We start from the raw sequence: 19,097 nt of genomic DNA on the forward strand, positions 1-19,097 counted from the left end.
TAATTTAGAAAAAAGTTGAAATAATTTAGTCTTAAGCCATTAAAGAGTAAAGTATATAACAAGACTTCCATCTCAGCATTTCAGTAGTGTCTAAAGGAGGTAGATTCTTGAGACTGTGGGCCAGGTCCAATACAGTGGTAATGAACAAAGTACCTACCCTCTTTGACATCAAAATGCCTTTGTATTGATGCAGGAGGACCCATGTTGAAAGGCTTGCCTAGCAGAATTTAATCTCTGGGTTAGATATGAAGCAGATTTTTCAAAGAAAAATAAACAATCTGCTTCTAGTCATGTAATAATAAAGCCCAAATAAACCTACATTAATCTTGTGCTATTTTTATTGAGTAAAACTTATCTGTTGAAAGGAGTTCTGAGAAGAGAGGGGAGGAAGGTAGCTCCTTCAATTCCTTCTCTAACTGGACTTATTAGCAGTTAAGCAAAATTACCCCCTGCACGACAGGTAGAGCTTGTAACTGTTCGATATTTTCCTGTTTTCATAGCAAACCAAAGAGAGGGTGAAGTTGTTGATACAGCTGGCTGATGGCTTTTGTGAAAAAGGGCATGCTCATGCAACAGAGATTAAAAAATGTGTCACAGCAGTGGATAAGAGGTACAGAGACTTTTCCCTGCGCATGGAGAAATACAGGACCTCTTTAGAGAAAGCTCTGGGTATTTCATCCGATTCCAATAAATCGGTAAGAAAAATTTGAGTGTGATGACAGATAAACAAGTTTTACTTGCATTTGATTTAGCTACCTTTTTCTCCTGTCTCCTTCCTTAATCAAGTCTTCCTTTCTTTAATAAAGAGCAAAAGCTTGCAGCTGGATATAATCCCAGCCAGTGTCCCTGGGTCAGAGGTGAAATTGCGTGATGCTGCTCATGAGCTTAACGAAGAAAAACGGAAGTCTGCCCGCAGGAAAGAGTAATACATTTATTTAATTTTTAATCAATGAGAATGCATAAGTCAATCCTGATAATGAAACAACTGTCATGACTTGCCTGGCAGCTTAGAAATCATATAATTGGTAAAAAGAGAGTGATAGTACTCAGTATCTCCTATTGCCATTTATTCATATGCTTGTTCTCACAGATAATTCTAGCAAGACAGAATTTTAAACTTTCAAAACTGTTAGACTTCTTTTAACATGTTTTTTTCCTTCATAGAAATAATGTGAAATAAATGTGTAAGGAAAGAAAGCAAGACAAGTTAAATGACTGTAGCAGTGAAAAGTGTTAGAGAAAAGATTCTATCTCCTTCTCCATTTGTTTTTGTTCTGGTTAGTAACGGAGGGCTGTTACCTCTTAGGTTTCCTTCCTCTGTTGTCTCTCTTCACATTTCAGTTCTCAGATTTTTCTTGCTGCAGTGGAAAAGCAAAAGCTGATGAGGAGAAAGATTTCTCAAGTTATTATGCATTCATAGTGATCTAACAGACAGAGATCTGATTTTTCTTTCTGTTGTCACCTAAGGTTCATTATGGCTGAGCTAATTCAGACAGAAAAGGCTTACGTAAGAGACCTCCGGGAATGCATGGATGTGAGTTTTGGTTTTTTCACTAATCTTTGAAGGCAGGATTCAATCCATTGCTTTCTGTTTTCTTTCTGGTTTCAACAGCTGAGCATGATTCGTTTGGAATCATAGGACCAAATTAAGTAATTTTACTGCTGTTAAGAAGAAACTTAGCGTCTCATAACAGCCACTTCAGAATTTACCCTATATGTTTTGCTTTTGTCAGTAGTGAGTTTCTTTCCCAATTCATAATTGTGTGTGGGGTTTTTGTTTTAGAGAGGGGAGGGAAAAAGGAGGGGTTTACATTATTTGCTTTGTTAGCAATAGGGGAGAGCTTGTGCTAATTCTCTTACTATCTGTATCACATGTCAGCTAGTAAGCTGACTTTTTGAATAGAAATTCAGTGAGATTCCATGGAAAAGTGCCCAGTAATTGTTATGCTGAAACAACTAATGTTCAGTTGTTCATAGCTGTTGCACAAAGCATGAACTTCTAGACTGCAGACATGACCTTGATAAGGAATATCCTGAAGCATTAGAGGTTGTCAAGAACACTATGCATTTTAAATGATGAAGTCTCAGGGACTATGTTAAACTGTCAGTTTTGGAACTTGTATTTCACTGTCAAAATCACAAGGTATATTTGACACAACAGGCACTGTCACAATTGGATATGATGCTGCTGTGTGATCTTTGCCTAGTTTCTCTGCAGGAATGCATACTTACAGATACCTGGCTGCGACTGTTGGGAGTTTATCATCATTTTTAACTCATCTTTTTTTTCTGGGCAGACATATCTATGGGAAATGACAAGTGGAGTTGAGGAGATCCCACCTGGTATTGTAAACAAAGAACACATTATCTTTGGAAACATGCAGGAAATTTATGAGTTCCACAATAAGTGAGTGACTTATCTTCCATTTCCATACTACTGCTAAATCCAAATGATGACCTGAGGGATTTCCTAATGAAAATACTGTGTATATCAATAATAAGTACTTTCCCATTAAAAAAATCTAGATATTTTTCTCTTGTATTGCTAAATTATTTCAGCTGTTGCTTTTTGCAGAGAGGTAGGTACACCATTAGAAATTGTATTTTTCAGTCTTGAGCCTTTCAGCATTTATGAAATTTTTTGGATACGCCAAGATTTTGTTGTAGGTTTATCAGTTGTTCTAAAGAGGTGAAAACCACTGAACTCAATAAAATACAAACATAGCACAAACATTAGTGCTCTGTCATTCTCTCAGAACACTCATTCCTGATATCCAAGTACAGCTCTTAGTGGAAAAGAGTAAGGCTCCCAGCCCTTCTTAGCTTCTGTAGAGATGCTCCAGCATCATTAAATTTACTTGAGTACAGAGCATAAAAGTGATGTGTCCACTCCATTTCTTCTGAATGAAGTGGTTCCTAGGGGGATCTGTGTACAGAAGTCTTGCTCTGAATCTTCCTTCTTTGTTATTTCCTGGTTGTGTACACATTTGTATTGGGTTATGGTTCTTTGAAGTAATAAAATATGCCTAGCGTATTCCAGATCCCAGTTTTATTTGTATGCTTTGTGTTAACTTGAGAACTTGAGTATCCAAAAAGCAAGATTTAGGTTTTTTTTAAACTGAGATGAGGTCTTTTATTGAAACTAAAACCAGTGGGAAACCTTAATAGAGAACAACAGCAGTTACTAAATTTTTGTGTATTCTTATGTGTTAACTGCATGTCCACTGGTTCAATTTCTGATCTTCTCATCAGATTTTTTATTTAATTATATTTTATATTAGTACTTTTATTACATATTTTTTTCTATTCCAGTTACCTTTATTTCCTTCACTCATACATTAAGTGTTACAGAAAGTTTTCTAATGGCCTTAGTTCACAGACAATAGATCCAAACAAGTTGCTGTAATGAACATGTTTTATATGCCTTGTGCTATTTGTTTCTTTTCTACCCACAGTATATTTCTCAAGGAGCTGGAAAAATATGAACAGTTACCAGAAGATGTTGGACATTGCTTTGTTACTTGGGTAATGAAGTCAGACTTATGTTTAGAAGTAGAAAGGGGCGTAGGAGGCATGATGGGATGAATTCTTGCTCTCAGATCCCTTTTTGATTTGTAAAAGTACCTCTTTCTTCAAATTTAAGTAAAATGCATATCTTTACCTGAGAAAACAAAAATTAGGCACTCCTGTCAGATGCCAGTCCATAGCTGCTCTTGAAGTGTGTTCAACTTGGCTAAACCTGTGTGCAGATTTGGTTTGTCTGAGCTTTAAATAAACTATTTTTATATACATTGCTGTTGTTTTCAGTCTTACTTGCCTGATATATATTTTTACACTGCCACTTTGAGTGGAAGTATAATTATGTACAGCTCAGTTTCTTGATAGGGAAGATAAGCTGTCTGATAATGGTGTAAAAGCTTTGAGACAGGAATGATGCTCTCTGATAACCTTTGTAAATTTGCATTTTGTTCTGCAGGCAGACAAATTCCAGATGTACGTTACCTACTGCAAAAATAAGCCAGATTCTACTCAGCTGATATTAGAACATGCGGGAGCATACTTTGATGTAAGTACATTGTGTCCATCTTCAAAGTACACCTTGGCTGTTTGACTCATATATTTGTGGTTCTGCTGAATGCCTTATTTGTTAAGAAAATGTAAGTTTCCTTTTAATAACACTGCAGTTTATTAAGCTGTCAGCTTAAGGAAATGAATCCTGTACTCACGTGGTTACCTTCCATTGCTCAGTTGGTTGTTACAGAGCTGTCAAATCGGATGTGAAAAGTCGCTGTCACAGAGCGGTTCAGAACTGGAAGCAGGTTCTGGCAACAGCAACCAAGACATGAATCTTCACCTCACACAAGCACATCCTGCAAATCTTAGCATTCTGATGTGTTTAGTTTGCATTGTATGTAATAGAATTAGAAATCTTAGTTCAATTTTTGGAGCACTTTTAAACATGTAGTAGTAATTCAGGTCACTGCTGTTATTCAGAAGGGCTGAAACCTCCTTATTCAGTCCCATGGTTCCATTGTCTACACATGTAGACATAAAAAAGCAACAAATACGTAGATGTGTTAGAGGTTTTAGGGAGGAATTTTGGCCACAGTGAATGAGTTTTGGTTGGACATGTATTAACAGATGATTCAACTAGAGTGCTCTCTTTTTCCATTTTTTTTTTCCCAGCTGAGCCACTAGCTGTGTAATGACACCACAATTTTTTTTAGAATTGTTTGTACAAGTAGATAGAAGTAGAGGAAATCTCTGAAGCCCTTGGGGTTAACCTCAAAAGTATAATCACTGAGGAAATGGGGTTTCTAAACATTGTAAGGCAAAGCCTTTCTGTGAAGCCTCCCTTAAGTTCTCAGTGTTTGAAGAAGGACAGGTAAGTTACAGAAAACCAGACAGATATGACCAAAAAAAATGCCAAGAAAATTTAGTAAATATCATTTTAAAAAATAACACGGGGCTCTGATAAAACTATCAGAAATAAATTCTTGCCACCACCGCTTTTTATCCATCTGTTTTACCTCTGTATCCAGAGCTCTTCAGTCCCTAATCCACCTAAAGTATATTAGAGGTGTGAGGACTTAATTCTGTGCACAGAGAACTCGAGCATTTCCAGTGATGACACCACTGGTCCATATGAAAATATCATCTGTATCCCATTTTGGGAATTTCTGATACTGTAACCATGGTTAGATGGCACATAGCTGTGGGGCATAACTTGCTGTTTGAAATTGCTTGGTTAAATAGATTCAGTGCTATGATAAATGGCAGACCCTATCAGTGGAGTTCAGCCCCCATCAGTACCTGGAAATCTGTAATCATCCCATTTAGCTGTCACATAATTCTGTTTTACACCTTCAGCTTCGTGGAGGTCATTTTTTTTTTCTATTTGTAAGTGGCTGTTTTCTTTTCAAGTGCTTGGTAACCTCTTTCCTTCAGTCAGAAACTGTTGTTTGGTGCTCCCTCTGGTGGGGCATGAGGCCACCTGTGGCTGTTGGCACTGAAATAGCGGAGGATGCTGAGAAACCTCCACCTCAACCTTCCAGGTACTCCTGCCTCTTCCCAGGAACACTGGAATGTGAGGGTTTTTTCTCTCTTGCAACTAGCAAAAGATGTGCAGATCTTAATGTTAAAAAAAGTGGTGCCACACATTCTATATCCGTAATTGTTGCCCTTTGTATTTAGGTTTGTTGAAACGTTTCACAGGTACTCTCTGAGGTAATCATCTAATATTTGTACCAAGTAAGAAGGCAGATGCACAGCATAATGATTCATTGTGCTTGGAATATCTGGGTGTCCTGTTTTCTGTTTGTTTTTTTTTCCTGCTAAAATAGAATTTGTAGTTAATGTATATTATTTCATATCCCTCAAAACAGTTTATATCTGAGTGTTGGTGCTCACAGTCATCAAATGTTTGCTTTTTCCATGCAGGAGATACAACAACGACATGGACTGGCCAACTCTATCTCCTCTTACCTTATCAAACCTGTCCAAAGGATAACAAAATACCAGCTTCTTTTAAAGGTCAGTATTATTTCAGGGTTCTTCATCTGATTCTGCTGCTCATAAGAATGCAAAGCTCTTGCTGAAATCAGGAGGCTTGTTCTACTCTGCTCTCTGAGATTCCATCATCCTGGGCAGCCGCAAATACTGCTTCAAAATTTAGACTGAAAATGAAAGAAAGCATAAACAAGCAACTTCTTGTCCAGATTTCTGTAAACCAAAAAAAGATACCTGTCTACTGATGTTTACTTAGAAAATATAATTTGCATTTCCAGGGAAAAAAAAATGTCATTCATGGCTACACGGCAATAAAACCATTTTTGTAATAGTTTCTACACCAAATTTTGGCAAGCCATTAGCTATGCTTATGGTACTAAATACTGTAAAATAGATAATAATATATTTATTCATATATAAAACTGTAATATAAAATAGCTATAAGACATGTAAATATGTGTGTGTATCAGTAGATTTACGCATAGTGACTGTACCTGTAGAGCTGTTGCCCAAAGAGTTGTTATTTGTAATGTTGCCTGGAAACAAGTGAAGTAATAATGTCAAGTAAATAATAGCTGTTCAAATAAGCACAACTTTTGGAACCCTGTAGTTAGAGCTTTCACCCAGTGGACATATGTCTTCTTAAGTGAGCAGCAGTGTTCTTGGACTGTGCTGATCTGTCTCCCCTTTTGGCTTGAGAATAGCCACATGTGATTGCTTTTGAAATTTCTTAAAAACATTAGAGGCTATTTCAGGTCATGTTGGGTGGAAACAAATATGTCATTTTTGCCTGAAGTTTATTGTCTGTTTTCCACTTGCAAGGAGTTGGAACTTAGTCAAGTTATAATTACAGACATACCCTGGGCTGTGCTGTTTCAGAAATTTTGAGGTATTAATTCCAACAATTATTATTTTTAATATTAGTATGCTTTAGCCTGCTACTTTATGGAAGTGGTGGGATAGGTTGGTTTCATCAGTGTTTGCAGAACCAAATATAGCTGTGTAGAAAAATGGATTTGTCTGGTGGTTGCTGGATTTCTGGGTTGTCTGTCCTTCTTTTTAATTTTTTTTTTTCTGTAATAGGAGGGAGATGTATAGCATGGTAGGATTAAGAGCCTAAAACTTGAATGATAGATGAAACATTTTACCATTCTGGAAGTTTTGCTTGTTTTTCCAAATAGTATTGAAGATGCTCCTCTTCTGTGCTTCTGAGAGATACTTAGTTACTCTCACTGTTCTGTGGAGTTGTCATGCAAAATTTAGGTGTGATCATGTAGTGTTTTGTTGTGATGGTGGTATTGGCAGTTGAATAAAAATAAGGTAATGATCGTAATAGTAGAAGTCACATGGCTTTCCCTGTAAAAAGGGGAAAAGAAATTTAACCTGAGGTAATGAATTAAGTGGGCCTTTCAAGTAACAGAAGGAACATAATATGCCCTTTTAGTGACATAACCTACATTTTATCTTGATACTGTTCAAATGCTTAAAAGCTGTGAGGAAGTTTGAATATCAGCTCAGGCACTGTAATGTTAAATCTGTGGGATGATGAATGGGCAGAAAACTGTATGCCCAAAATTCTACCACAACACTTCAGTGTGTTCAATTCTCTAACTTCTGTCCGTTAGCTAATGCTTGTTTGTACTGAAAAGTTTTGTCTGTAGGTTACTTTTAACTGTGTGAACACACAATAGTTATTCATAGAGTACTTAGAACAAAACAATGTAAATGCTCTTTATCAGCAGTTTATAGAGCAGGTGTTTGGTGCAGTGGAGCAATGACTGATGTGGGAGGCAGAAGGGGTACTTTTGTGCTGCCCTGCATTCCCCCATCTTCGTGACTTGGCAGCTGCATTTTTCTGGGCCTCGATGTAGCACAGCATCTGATAACTGTGTCTGTGCCTATAAAAAACAAGTTCTGTTCTTAACATAACTTTTAAAGATTTCTTATTAAGCAGATAAACCTGTTTAAATTAGAAGTGGTTAACTGATAGTTTGGGCTGCTTCTTGAAGAACTGAGTGTGATAGAAACAAAGTATTGTCATGTCATTGGCAGAGTAGGAAGTTCAGAAAGATTTTATGTGTCAAAAATGATTTTTGGTTTGTTAGAACTACTCTTCAATTGTCTGTCATATTAGTGTAAAAATAAGTGGTAGAGAGTTGTTTTGTCTTCTTGTCTTTTGCAGGAGCTGCTTACGTGCTGTGAAGAAGGTAAAGGAGAGATTAAGGATGGCCTGGAGGTGATGCTTAGTGTGCCAAAGCGAGCCAATGATGCCATGCACCTCAGTATGCTGGAAGGTAGGATTCAAACTTCCCAGTTCTTTGTGTGCTGCAGATGAACTTCGTTTTGTGAACATCTTCTTTTCTCTGGGTTTGTATTTTTTGTGTCATTCTGGCAGGGCTATATAAGATGCAAATTTATTTAGGAAAATTAATTATTTCAAACAGGTGGTACAGTTTTATTAATTTTTTAAGTGTTTTTAAGCACCTTGATCTATAGTTGTGCCACTGTAGATTAGAAAAACATGTAGGCTAATGAAGTATTCCACTACTCACCCAAAATGCAATAGGTGACTGATCAGATATGCTGGTTTTGGCTGCATTCTCCAACCAGTATCCTTAGCTTCTTTGTATGAGGCATGTAAGTTTATTATTGGTGATCTTGCTGATTTATGTATCAAATAATTGTCTCCAAAAATTTTGCCTTTTTCACATCTGTTTGCTGCCTGTTCCATAACAGACTTCTGGTTGACATGAAATCTGTCTTCTGGCAGTAAAATGTCAGCATAAGCCAATTTAGCCCAAGCCCAAGCCAGCATAATCATGTTCATGGCAGACAGTGGAGGTTGGATGTAATGCATCTATGTGCTTAGAACAACTTGCTGCCAAAATCTGTTTTGCACTTGGCACATAAACATGTTATAATGGTGCAATCACACATTTAGTAATAAAAGTGTTTTTCTTGGGGGTTTAAATTTTTTCAGAAAAAGCAGGGCCCTCTTACCCTACAGTTGCTGAATAAATACTTTTAAGTGCTTGTAGTCAATATGCCTTTTCTTCCCCTCTGCCTTCTGGCAGTAGCATGCAGCTTGTTGTGGAATTTCCAGTATTGTGCTAGTTACTGTAAAACTTGGTTTGACATGTGATCCTTGATCATACGAATTTTCCGAATCACCTCTGTTCCTTGATTTTAAGCAGTAAGGATGTTGGTCAGTTTACAGGATCAGTTCCAAATGCTTGTACAGGAGGTGTATAAAGTATAAAGGCTGACCAGCATCGGTAATAATCTTGTAACACTGGGGATGTGACTCTGGAGAATATCCTAATCTTTTACATAAGTTGGTTTTACAACAAAACATGCATGCATTGTTGAGTCATCCCATGTTGGACAAATATAGTGAGTGAGCACATTTCCTCTTTATGTCTCTGGAGAATTTTGAATGAACATCCTGGCAGAACTTTCCTCTGATCCTCTCCATACTGTTACCCTGTTCAGAACATGAGAACTGTCAAGCAGTATCTAAAATACATTTTGATACCACTCAGAAGGGTATGGTAGACAGTTTTTGTTATCCTCCAGCTCTAAAACTGTGTATTAAACTGAGAGAATATGGTACCGTTAAAATGGAAGTAAATTGTTGGTATTCTCAATCTTAGTCTTTTTTTTCCATTATGTCTCAATACAAGTGATCCAGCTGGTAATTACTGTGGATCAGTTCTGATATGACAAATGGCAGGCTGATTGTATGCTAACATCCCCAAGCTGCCATGTTTTTCCATCCCCAGCTGGAACACATTTCTGTGCTCATTGCCCACATGGTAAAGAAGGTGTACCTCCAGAAAAGGTAGCATTTGGGAACTTGCCACTCCCAGAAGAACCTGATGTGCTCTGTGTCTTTGTGAGTTGCTTACTTTCTACAGTGGCACAAAGCTCATAAGAGAAATCATTTTCATCACAGAAGAGGTTACCAGAAGCTGACAAGGACAGATTTGTCATTTGTGGGTAAAATACTGCCAGAAGAGTTGATTAAGTTCTTAACAGTTGGATGTCTAAATTTAGAAGTACATTTGAGCTGCAGTTACATTTAGTATATTGCAGTGTTAAAATCAAGTCTTGTTTTTAGTACTGTTTTCTTGGAATCTCATCTTTTGGAAGTTGTGTCAGGGAGAAAAAAAATCGTATAGTTTAATGAGCAGAAGCTGTGCTTTCTATGTTACTTGTATTACCAGCTTTTCATGGTGGATCTTTCACTGTTTTTAGGCTTTGATGAAAATATAGAATCTCAGGGAGAGCTCATCCTTCAAGAATCCTTCCAAGTGTGGGACCCAAAAACTCTGATTCGAAAGGGAAGAGAGAGGCACCTTTTCCTTTTTGAGATGTCCTTGGTTTTCAGTAAAGAAGTAAAGGACTCGAGCGGAAGGAGCAAGTACATTTACAAGAGCAAGCTGTTTGTAAGTATGGGAGAACAACTGATCATATTTACAAAACTATCTCGATTAGGCTTCAGCTAAGCTCAGGTGATTGAAGTGTGCCTGAAAAACTGGAACAACTTTTACAGACCACTGAAAGAACAGCCTTGGAATGTATAGACTGAATCTGGCAACTTTAGTGCTTTGTCTTGCTTTTGAGGCAAAAGGATAGGCTCAAAGCAACTACTGAAGGGTACATGTCAGTCTTGGTGTGTCAGGTCAAATGAAAATCAATATTGGGCTGAACTGGTTTTGTCTTAATTGTGTGTTGATTGCAGATTCTTTAACGCTTATTTGTATAAAGCAGAAGGATGGAAGGAGTTTATGAGCTGCCTTCATCTTTCTTGTTTACTACTGTTAAGGATTCATTTTTGTAGATATTCTACACCTACTTATTGGGGAAGGCAAGAATTTTGTTTTGGAAAAGTTAATTCCAGAATGTTTGCTGAGACCAGTAGTCTTACAGTAAAGTTCTTCAAACAGAATTATAGTACTTATGGTCTACTGAAAGGATATAAAGGTGGAAATGTTTTTCTTCCTATATTTCTTTCCCAAGGGAAAAAAAAAAAGGGGGGGGGGATCCCCAAAACCTCCACTCTTGCTTTACTTATCTCTAGCATGTATGCTTTACAAAATTCACATTCTTACCTTCCAATCTTGTTGGATGACTTGGATGAGAGCAGTATTCACACTATATAAATTTAGGTAGCCAAGTGGCAAGACAGTCTCCTATGACTTGCTTTGCATCTATTGAAGGCAAGATTAGCTTTTATACCAAATAGTTCAGAGCAAGTACTTGAAATTACTTCCCTTATCAGAATCACATTCTAGAAAACGTTAATCTTGTATTGATCCTATTGGGATATATAATAAGTCTAGATGTTATAAATACTGAGTCTTTGTGCTTCTGTTTATTTTCCTTCATTCATTCCCTTTTCCCACTTCTGTGTCCAAACTGGTAAAATGGGTTGGTGGAAAAAACCCTCTCTTTTTTTCCATCTCTTTCTTTGCATATTCTGTCACTTCATTTCCAACACTTGCTTTCCTCCCTGATACTGAATAGCTAGCAGGTAACACAGCTGCAGCTGTTTGCTGATCACACCTTCCTTTGGTGCTCTTAAGAACCCAAAATAAAAAAAGATGCTGGTGTATTGGAGAATATTAATAGCTGTCAAGGGATTATGTGGGAGAGGCGACAGAACTTAAAAATCAGTCCTGTAAAATTGTCATGTCAGTTCCTCTGGCAGGAATTTAGTAATAGCCTTAGGTCTTGGAGAAGCTGATGGAAGTCTTGAAGACTCTCATTGTACCTCAGTTTTAAAATACAAGGATTCTTTTCGTTGTCATATTCTGTCTGGCAAAATATCCTGTAGTGCAGCTTCCTATTATAGCAGCTCTTATAGTTTGATCTTTAAAAAAGGCATGTGTTGAAAGCATGCATGTTGATGTAATGTAAAGATCTTTTTTGTATGCTATCCTGTGACTTCTGGAAGGTGGCTTTACAAAAATGAGGTCTTTCACTTTTCTTCAGGCATGATGACCATCAGGGTTTCCCCAGCATAGGATACTCAATGGCATGAAATAGATATGGATATAGATAGATATAGACATATAAGTGGCAGCATAGTTAAGGAATTCCTTTTGCAAGAGATTAAGTGTCCCAGAGAAAATGCCTAAGGAGAACTGTGGGATAAAAGGCAAGCAGGTGTTATTTTGACAGAACACTCTCCTAGTCACCAGTAACTGGCTGTTTGGGAGCTTCCTTACCTCAGTGCAGCTTCCATGCAGCCAGTACTCCACAATGATTTCTGTTCTGGGAGCTCGCCCTGGAGAGCCACAGGCAGGCTTTTAGCCTTGCCAGTGTCCTTTGCAGAGAGCCTTGTTGCTCAACTGCCTATTGGGCAAAGACCAAGTGTGGAAGGGTAGATGTTGGGATGGGATTATCTTAGAAGAAAATAAACCAAAAAAGCTTTCACTCACCAAAACAGCAAAAAACCAAAAACCAACAAGTTGGCATCCAAGTGAGACAAGAAAAAAAGTACCTTGACTCTGGTATTGGGTATCCAGCATCTGTGTGTTGACATGTGTATGTACTAATGATGATGTGTATGAGGGGAAAAATACAGCTTTTAATCATTTGAGAATACTTAGCAGCTGTTGGGGAGTAAAGTTCTTTTTAGTTTGAGCTGTATTTGTTAGTTTGTAAATTTTTTTGGAACAGATCCTGTATGAATTGTTTAAAGTGGAAGCCAGTTCACGTGAGTGAGATTGTTCCAGTCAGAAAGTGAAAACATTTTGGATCATCATTAGCTATTAAGGTCTGACATTAGAACATTCCCAAAGACTCATTGTTCATGTAGTCATCTCACAAAGTTCTCCAGGGAAACTGTGTTTCTGAATTATTTCATCTGTTTCAGGGGGAAGGAAACACACTAGGAAAGGGTCATTTAACAGAAAAGAAACCAGAGTTTTAGAAGATATCAAGAGAATTCTTAAGCATATCTTATCTGAGAGAAAGCATAAAAAATCAGTAAACAGTGAGTGTTCTCCAATGGAAATGAACAGGGAGAGAAGCCAAAACTTACTTTTTGCCAAGCATCTTCTTTGGAGTGATAAGGCTTTTACTGTCAAGTCCAAAAACCAAAATAAGCAATTTGGTATTCAGATTGTAAGTGTTGTTGTTTATTGTCACTTTATAGAAAAGACTGTTAAGCTTGCAGTTCTTCCTGTTTTGAAGAGACCTCACCACTGTCACCAGAGTAAAGGATTCTCTCTAGCATATGAGTTAGCCTTAAGCTTCTGAAAATCTCTTTAAATAGTGGTGCTCAATTTTGTAGATTATTAGCATGCCTTTGTGGCGTCTGAGAAAATATGCTGTGTGGTCCTAACGATTTTTTCTTAATTTCAGACTTCTGAACTGGGTGTCACAGAACACGTAGAAGGAGACCCCTGCAAGTTTGCTCTATGGGTTGGAAGGACACCAACTTCAGATAACAAAATTGTTCTCAAGGTAATTTTAGCAGATGTGCTTTTTGTCTATAGCAAGTCTTGTAGCTACTGATATTTGTTGGGAAAGCAAGGAGTGATTTCCTGCTTTGAGAGGGACAGCTGCTGACAGGTAATTTTCTTTGTGTTTGGAGAGGTGGTGGTGAATATATATCTAACTCATGTGGCCTGACAGCAGACGGGAATCTTTGCAGCCTACCGAAGGATTAGACAAACCTGCTTTCACAAATCATAGTAGGGAGAAGTTTGATCTCATGGACTTCCATAAGCTTGAAGACTTCAGGAGTTAGCTGACAGGGAGCTGGTGCCACAAAGAAATGATGGCATCAGTGTTACCTTTTACGCTGCTTGATGGTGATGCTGTTTTCAATGACCCATATTTTTATGCAGAAAACAAACACTTCAAAAGATTTTCATCTTTTTCTGTGGGCTACTAGTTTTTCTGAAGCTACTTGCCTTTGGGTTAAAGTGCATGTAATGCCTATAAATTTTGTATCTGGGCTGGTTACAGGTGTCTGTAGTGCTCTTTGCTAGAAGAATGTCTAAATCAATGTTTTCTCTGATTATGGTATGTAACCTGGGACTCCTCAACTGAAGAAGCTGTTTTGTAATACCATAAGCAGCTAATGGGTAATTTGGCATATTTTGAGGAGCTCTGTTGAGCTGAAACAAAGTTCATCTTCCCATTTATAGGTTAATATACCTACTATTAAACTTATTTGTGATTTCACATATATTCGTAGTGAATACTCAATAATGTTACTTAAAAATAGCCTCTCCAATTTACACGTCAATACTCAAATTAGTATCTTTTCCTTGTGAATTACAGGCTAACAAAAGCTTACGTTAGCTTCCTAGCAGCAGTCAAAGAATGCAAGAAAATTAAATGTAACGTTAACACATACCGCATTTTCTTTTGGCATTAGTGTTCCCATAATTTCACAGACAGTGCTTTGCAGCCTGAAATGATCTTCCCAGGTCAGAGCAGAATAAGAGGTTTTAATAAAGGACTCTCTACATAAGATCACTTTAAGGTGTTTCTGTTCTGTGTTTTACTTAGTGCATAGGATATTTAGAAAACTTCTGTGGTACATTGAGCTCTTCAACAGTTTTATGGACTTTGTTTGATTTTGAAAGCTAGAAACAAGCACTTCCTTACCTCATTAATATTAGAGGTAAATTCCATGCAAAACTAAATAAAAGATTTTTTAAAAGGTCATGTTTAGCTTCTTTTCCTAAATGTTTTTGTTTGTAAAAGAAAACAAAATTCTTTTTCCTACCTGTCCATCTGTTCCTACAATTTTCTTCATCCCTTTAGAATTCTTTGTTATTATATATTTATAATATATTATATTTATAATGTATTTGGAGCCAGTTATTTCAGGAGACAGCAATTAAGAGAAATAGTATATAATTAAGGAAATTATCCATAATAATTTCTTTAGGTCTGCAATAATATTTATATTTAGTAGCATTTCAGGTGCAGCGTTAAATTGGACTAAGCAATCAGATTACAAATTGGACAGGTGGACATCAAGTAATTTCTGGAGCATTTAAAAAATAGATATGTTGCAGGCAATAATTAAAATACAATCCCTAAATTAGCTTTTTTCCTCGAGATACGTATCAAAAAGTGGAAAGAGTAATACATGAAATGTGTTGACAAAGTGTATGTGTAACAGGAAAAGTTAACTTTTTTGCCAGTATTAGTAGATTATTATTAATTCAAGTTATAATTGACCTAAAATGTAGGGTGAGTTTAAAATACCAGTATTCAAGGTGTTATTACTGGAATTCTCCACCTTGCCTCACATGAGATGCATACAGGGCTTTAGTCATCAAGTTACATAAGTAAACTCTGAATTAAGGTTAAAATATTTTTTTAATTACTAATATTAATAATGTTGAGAGGTGTAAAGTAGTGTTGGTGATTCAAAATTAAGACAGCCAGCTAGAATTTTCTTTTCTCTGTTCAGGTTTTCAGAAATTTTTCACAAAGTCATTCTTTATGCATTCCTCTTTGTGTTTATTAGCTGACTGTATGTGTGGATCTACTCAGCCATAATGGTCCATTGTGGGGGTTTTGTTTCTTTTGCATATCAAAGGCATCCAGTATAGAGAATAAACAGGACTGGATCAAACACATCCGGGAAGTGATACAAGAAAGAACTATTCATCTGAAAGGAGCACTGAAAGAACCCATCCACATTCCCAAAACTGCACCAACAACAAAACAGAAAGGAAGAAGGTAAGTATTATTTCAAATAATCAGAGGTCTCTAAGTACACAACAGTGCTCTTTCCTCTGTAGTGTTGAATTTTGATGACTTTCAGTGAATTGGACAAAAGCAAGAGTCATTTTGTCCAGCTTTATCTTATCATTAATTTACAGTTTCCTGAAGTGCTGAATTTGTTGAGATTTCCGCTCTGAACAGTCCCTGACACAAGTCTCTGACTTGTGTAAATGAGCCATTACAGAAGGGATTTGGAACTGCAGTACAGGATAGCTGTACATTTTAGATTTTTGCAATTCTGCATGTGTTACTCAGGTCCTTGGTTTTGCTTTTATGAAGCTTGAAATGTGTGTCCAAGTGTGCTCCTTGCTAGCTTTGGTTAAGTGACTGTGCAAGGTTGTTGCCATATTTCTGGCTCACTGGTTGTTGCCTTAATTCTACGTGATGTATATCTTGCTGATGAACTTCTCTCTCCTCAGCAGAGAGCAGAGTACTGAGTATTTTATTCTTGCATCAGTTAATTTGGTGTCTTGCCACACTAGGAGTGTCTCACTTCTTTAACTAACATGTTAGAAACACAGTACTACTCTTGTAATGAAAACTGATTTCTTTGCAGAGATGGTGAGGACCTGGACAGTCAGGGAGATGGCAGCAGCCAGCCTGATACTATTTCAATTGCCTCACGAACCTCCCAGAACACGCTAGACAGTGATAAGGTAAGTTTCCTGGGCATTGCTCTGTGCTGAGAGCAAATGACTTGGCCCTTAGTGTAAATTAGCACCAAGCTTACTCCTTAGTATCTTCAGAAAAGAGGTGTGGAAATACTCAGTCTCTTAAAAATAGCGGTCTGCAATAGAGAAAATACCTTGATACCATGGGAGAGCAGGAGTGATTGTTTAAATCTAATAGGTCATGCAGAGATTATTTATGTGCCAATTTGAAACCATTTCAGTCCCCTCTGTTCTGCAGTTTGCTCAAAGATTTGACCCAGTTTAAAATGAAAGTTTTATTTTCCATAAAATTTGATAGTGATGCACAGAATTTTTCTTGATCTTAATCTCAGCCCTCCTTAAAGCATACCATCTGCTTTTCATCTTGGCTTGAGACTGGTGATTTCCACAGAGTTACTGTTGTAAAGGAAAAGAACTCTCCAATGTTTATGGGTTAGAGAGTAGGTGTTCACTTCCTGCATGAAAGCTGATGGAATCATCCAGAAGTAACCCAAAAACTCTCATTTCGTACTAGTGCTGGTGTTTCCTTTCCTCCATCTCTGTCTATAGATTCTGGCTGAGTTAAACCATAAGGATACACAGCCAGGGTTTCCCCTGGGTGGAAGAAAGATAAGTGTCAAAAGAACAAAAATTTTTTGGAAATGTGTGTTACTTGGAATTGAAGCAAGATTTTTGGCAAGTGAGAAGTGTTAGGATCCTGGAGAGATGGATAGTAAAAGTTTATCAAACAGAAGAATGAATTAAAACACTGAAGATTCCTAGCAAATTACTTTAAAGTTTGGTTAGAGATTTCTGGTCTATTACCTCATTGCATAAAATTGTTCTGATGATTCATTCAAACTATGCAGATAAATAACCAGTATTCTTCGGTGTAGCTAAGTGAATAGGTTCTCAGAATAATATTTTGACTATTCCCATCATCACCTAAACTCAGTGAATTTCCTCTATTTTCACATGTCACTCAAACTCTATAGTTTGATTTTTCCATGTAGAGAAGCAGAAACAGGAGGGAAATACTAGGTGCTTAGGTTGCTCTTGTATTTTTCAAAATACCTATATATACATATTTGGTATATGTTTTATACCAAAATAGCCCATGTTTTGACTTTGTGCATTTGGTCTGAGGTTGGTCTGTAGTTTTGGTAGTGACTTTTTCTAAGGATACCTGTGAGAAAAACAGAGGAAGAAGAAATCTTCTGATGACTTTTGTTTTGCTGTCTTATTCTTACCATTATTACTTAACTGTTTAGGGATTTAAAAACATTGAGTTTTGTATGCTAGCAAATGGTTCTTAAAGGAAGAGTTTAGGTAACCTGTGCCACTCAGAAGCAAGACATGCTGTCTGTGATTTCCCTGGTTGTTGGCTGAGACATAAAGCTGTGTGCATTCAGGTTGGGGGGTGATGCAGTCCATCCCTGCCATGCAGAGCCATTGCCCTTCTGCACTTGTTTGTGATGCACTGTTTGCCAGGGTGACTACCAGGGTGTCTCCTGATGCCATTCACAGTAACATTTCATGCATCATGTGAGAATTGCTGAGAAAGGTGGCCAAGTAGAATGCCCTCAGGATTGTTTTCCAGTCTGACATGAGGAGTCTTACCAACAACCTGTTCAACAGGAGTTATTAGTTAAAAGAAGGAAGAATGGAAAAGGAAGGAGAAATGGAGAATACTTTTCAGTATTTTCCTGACAAATGTTAAGTGTGATTAGTGACTTTAGTGTTGTTTTTAAAGTATTCTTGAGATCTTGCATTTGTGCATAAAATTTTTGTTAGACTTTTCTTTGCCAAGAAAAACAAGCATGACTTCCTGGAAGTTACTTGCGCTGTGTGTTGTACGTCCAAGGAAGAAACTTATTATTGTGCACTTCTAAAAAGTGCGTGAATTAGCAGTGTCACTTTGTTTAATGTTTCTGTCGTATGTTTTGGTTTGCTAAATACATTGAGAAAATCTTTAATCTGTTTAAAAATACAAAATAAAAATTATTAAGGAACAGTAACAGGAAGGTGGCCAGTGTAATCTGCAGGGTGTCTTAACACCATTGCCAAGTCTGAAATAATCTCTCACTTTGGATGTCAAAATTCATTCATTAGCTGCAGTCGACTTCAGGTTTAAAATCAACTCTTTTTGCTTAGCCTAGAAGCTTGAAGTGTGTGTGTCTGTCTTACAGAAATGGAGTAAAACAGTTGTACTGATTTAAAGTGCTATTGATGTGGTTAGCCAGAGGAAGCAGTGGAACTCCTTGGTCTAATTTGGAGCATGTAGCTGAGATGGGATTCCAAATCAAGAAACATTAAAAATATCAAGCAATTAAAAACAGTAATAATTAAGTAGTAGAAGTGTTTAGTGCTATTCTACTTATTAAGCTCTTGCTGAACATTTTTCTATTCACGTGTATCTATTATTGAGGTTGAGAAAAGACAGAACATATCAAACGTCATATTAATCAACAGCTAAGTAAAACCATTCTTTTACTTCCTCCAATTATATATTCAGACTGTTCATTATTTTAAAATAAATGTTTTGGTTAGAAGTGCTAAACTGTTATACAGGAAGTATATCAAGAATAAAGTCCTTTATCCAAATGTCAATATTCTTTCTCACCTCCTCAGAGATACACTTTGAAAGAGCTGAAAATCTTTAACCTTGATACT

General features: G+C 37.0%; 1 protein-coding gene across 4 annotated transcripts in view; it reads left to right on the forward strand.

Annotated features, from left to right (window-relative positions):
• TRIO (trio Rho guanine nucleotide exchange factor) overlaps positions 1 to 19,097 on the forward strand; it is a 244,543-nt gene that overhangs the window by 151,719 nt on the left and 73,727 nt on the right. For all 4 annotated transcript variants that reach the window (XM_014261572.2, XM_005533046.3, XM_014261576.2 and 1 more), the window contains 12 exons: positions 501 to 695; positions 807 to 922; positions 1,468 to 1,534; positions 2,298 to 2,407; positions 3,456 to 3,525; positions 3,977 to 4,066; positions 5,941 to 6,033; positions 8,192 to 8,303; positions 10,267 to 10,457; positions 13,384 to 13,485; positions 15,587 to 15,729; positions 16,331 to 16,430. In XM_014261572.2, coding sequence (XP_014117047.1) covers positions 501 to 695; positions 807 to 922; positions 1,468 to 1,534; positions 2,298 to 2,407; positions 3,456 to 3,525; positions 3,977 to 4,066; positions 5,941 to 6,033; positions 8,192 to 8,303; positions 10,267 to 10,457; positions 13,384 to 13,485; positions 15,587 to 15,729; positions 16,331 to 16,430 — 1,389 coding nt within the window. The remainder of the gene's footprint in view (positions 1 to 500; positions 696 to 806; positions 923 to 1,467; positions 1,535 to 2,297; positions 2,408 to 3,455; positions 3,526 to 3,976; positions 4,067 to 5,940; positions 6,034 to 8,191; positions 8,304 to 10,266; positions 10,458 to 13,383; positions 13,486 to 15,586; positions 15,730 to 16,330; positions 16,431 to 19,097) is intronic.

Source organism: Pseudopodoces humilis, chromosome 1, assembly GCF_049639895.1.
Source record: "Pseudopodoces humilis isolate 2021_Gansu_Grassland_sample_001 chromosome 1, ASM4963989v1, whole genome shotgun sequence".
In the NCBI taxonomy this organism is placed as follows: Eukaryota; Metazoa; Chordata; class Aves; order Passeriformes; family Paridae; genus Pseudopodoces; species Pseudopodoces humilis.